Source organism: Amphiura filiformis, chromosome 11, assembly GCF_039555335.1.
Source record: "Amphiura filiformis chromosome 11, Afil_fr2py, whole genome shotgun sequence".
In the NCBI taxonomy this organism is placed as follows: domain Eukaryota; kingdom Metazoa; phylum Echinodermata; class Ophiuroidea; order Amphilepidida; family Amphiuridae; genus Amphiura; species Amphiura filiformis.
Genome location: NC_092638.1, coordinates 43,892,263 through 43,894,659, shown reverse-complemented (window position 1 = coordinate 43,894,659; position 2,397 = coordinate 43,892,263). Strand labels below are relative to the sequence as shown.

The 2,397-nt window shown below is 47.9% G+C and overlaps 1 protein-coding gene across 1 annotated transcript; it reads right to left on the bottom strand.

Annotated features, from left to right (window-relative positions):
* Positions 1–619: 619 nt before the first annotated feature.
* LOC140163702 (uncharacterized) lies at positions 620–1,945 on the bottom strand. Its single transcript, XM_072187018.1, has one exon. The coding sequence runs from the start codon at positions 1,943–1,945 to the stop codon at positions 620–622; it is 1,326 nt and encodes a 441-aa protein (XP_072043119.1).
* Between the last annotated feature and the right edge of the window lie 452 nt (positions 1,946–2,397).

Genomic DNA, 2,397 nt, shown 5'->3' with positions numbered 1-2,397 from the left:
TCGTATTCGACCAGTAATGCTTGAAGTTGAAAGGGACGATGTTTTATACGTAAGTTTGATTCGATTTTCCAAATAGTTAGTTAAATATACACAAAGACCAGATGGAAAATGTCTTGTGCTTTCACCAGCGAGATCATCAATTGATTGCCACCTGTCTTGGGGAGTTTCGGCCCTCTTATAATCAAGACTCCCTCGAGGTGGGGGCCGGCAGTGAAAGAAACACCACCTCCCGCTGGTGAGCTACTAAATAAAAATAAAACTCTGCTTCTAGCATCTGTTGCTAAATAAACAATCTGCTTCTCAGAAAATAAAACCGGCACAGGCCAGCTAACCAAAATAGAAGATCAAGCACCAGTTAGCACCCACACTATGTCAGCATGACAAAGCAAGACGCTTTGCCCATCACCGTCAAAAGGGGGATCTGTGTATATGTACCCCCAGATGACCAAACTAGTGTGTAGTAAGCAGACGGGATAAGGCGCCTCTAACCCTACCATGCAGCTGGAATCACTTAACCCTAGCTAACTGGAGTTGATATGAAGGAATGAGAACAAGTAAAAGATATGGCTAGCTGGTCTGCCTGCTCTGGCTGAGGATACTGATGTACTTCACTTCCAGATTATCTACTCCTCTGAATGTACTTAGACCACACCCACGACGATCCTGATTCTGCAGCCTCTGACGCTGCCCTGCTAACTGACTTTAGCTCTCTCCTGTTGAAGCCTAAATCTCGCAGCCACTTCTGCAAAGAGTGTGCAACAAAACCACGGCAGCCGACTTCGAAGGGGTAGCAAGAAGCCTTCCAACCTCTATCCTTGCATTCTGCTCTCAATTCTGAATACTTGGTCAATTTTCTCTCATGAGCTTCATCAATATTGTCTTCCCATGGAACAGTCAGCTCTCCGATGATCACTTCTTTTCGAGCTTCTGACCATATGACAATATCTGGACGCAGTGTGGTGATCAATATCTCTCTTGGAAATCCTCCTTTGCCATCCAGATCAGCTCTAATGCACCAGTCGTCTGCTGAAGAAAGGATGCTCGATCTTGAACTGGAACTATATGACCTGGACTGAGAGCCCTCCTTCACAAATGATATGTAATGCTTGGTATTGGTTGGAGCTTGTGAAACATTATTTTGATCAACTTGCAGCTTGACTGCCTCCACTAACACTCCAAGAACGTTATTGTGCCTCCAGGTGTACATACCACTCGCAAGAGCAGGTGTACATGCACTCAGAATATGCTGCAAAGTTCCCTTCTTTCCACACGCATTGCAACAATCCGTCTTGTCCTCATACCAGACGCTCAGGTTGGCTGGTGTTGGTAATAGGTCATATGTTGACCTGCACAGAAATGAGATGCGAAGAGGTTCCATCTGCCAGAGCACGCTCCAAGACATGTTGCGTTGTTCAACATTCTCCCACCGTGTCCAAGCGCCTTGCTTAGCTTGACCTACTGCTGTAGCCAGTCTCTTCTCCTCTTCTGCCTCTCTGATCTCCTGCGAAACCAGCTTGCGACGTTCCTTCAGGTTGGCTGGTGTTGGTAATAGGTCATATGTTGACCTGCACAGAAATGAGATGCGAAGAGGTTCCATCTGCCAGAGCACGCTCCAAGACATGTTGCGTTGTTCAACATTCTCCCACCGTGTCCAAGCGCCTTGCTTAGCTTGACCTACTGCTGTAGCCAGTCTCTTCTCCTCTTCTGCCTCTCTGATCTCCTGCGAAACCAGCTTGCGACGTTCCTTGTCAGAGGAAGATGACCACCATTTGTGCGTAGTCCAACCAAGCCCCTGACGGCCTAGCTGGGTAGCGCCAACCATCTCCTTGTGCTTCAGTCTTGACTCTGCCTCCTCAACTGCCAAGTTCGCTGTCCACTTTCTCCCTGACCTAACATCCGGCTGGGTGTTCTTGATTACCGGGTCCTTTGAGTCTCTCAGGGTCATAAATGATCTTGCCTTGGCCACCTTCAACTCTTCAACAAGGGAACGCACTGGAAAAGTCAACTTAGTCCGGCTGCTATGGATTGCGATGTTTGTTAAGCTGCGTGGAGCTCCAAGCCACTTTTTTGACAAAATTGTTGATCTTCCGCTCCATTGCCTCTACATGGGTTATTGCTACCTCATAGACTGTGAGTGGCCACATAATCCGTGGCATGAGACCATATTGCAAGCACCACAGCTTCAACTTCCCGGGCAAGCCGCACTGGTCAATGGCTTCAAGACCTTCGTTGACTTGCCGTGCTGTCTCCTTGACTCTTCTTGTATCCTTCAGATCCTCTGTGTACCAGCGCCCGAGGCTCCTCACTGGTTGTTCCTGAATAGTTGGGATTTCCTCTCCACAAAGGGTGAAGTGAAAGTCTGTCAACTTTCCTCGTCTGAGTACAAGACTCCTCGAC

Bases quoted from the DNA above. Each gene is read 5' to 3' on its own strand.
- LOC140163702 (XM_072187018.1), bottom strand. From the start codon at position 1,945: ATGACCCTGAGAGACTCAAAGGACCCGGTAATCAAGAACACCCAGCCG.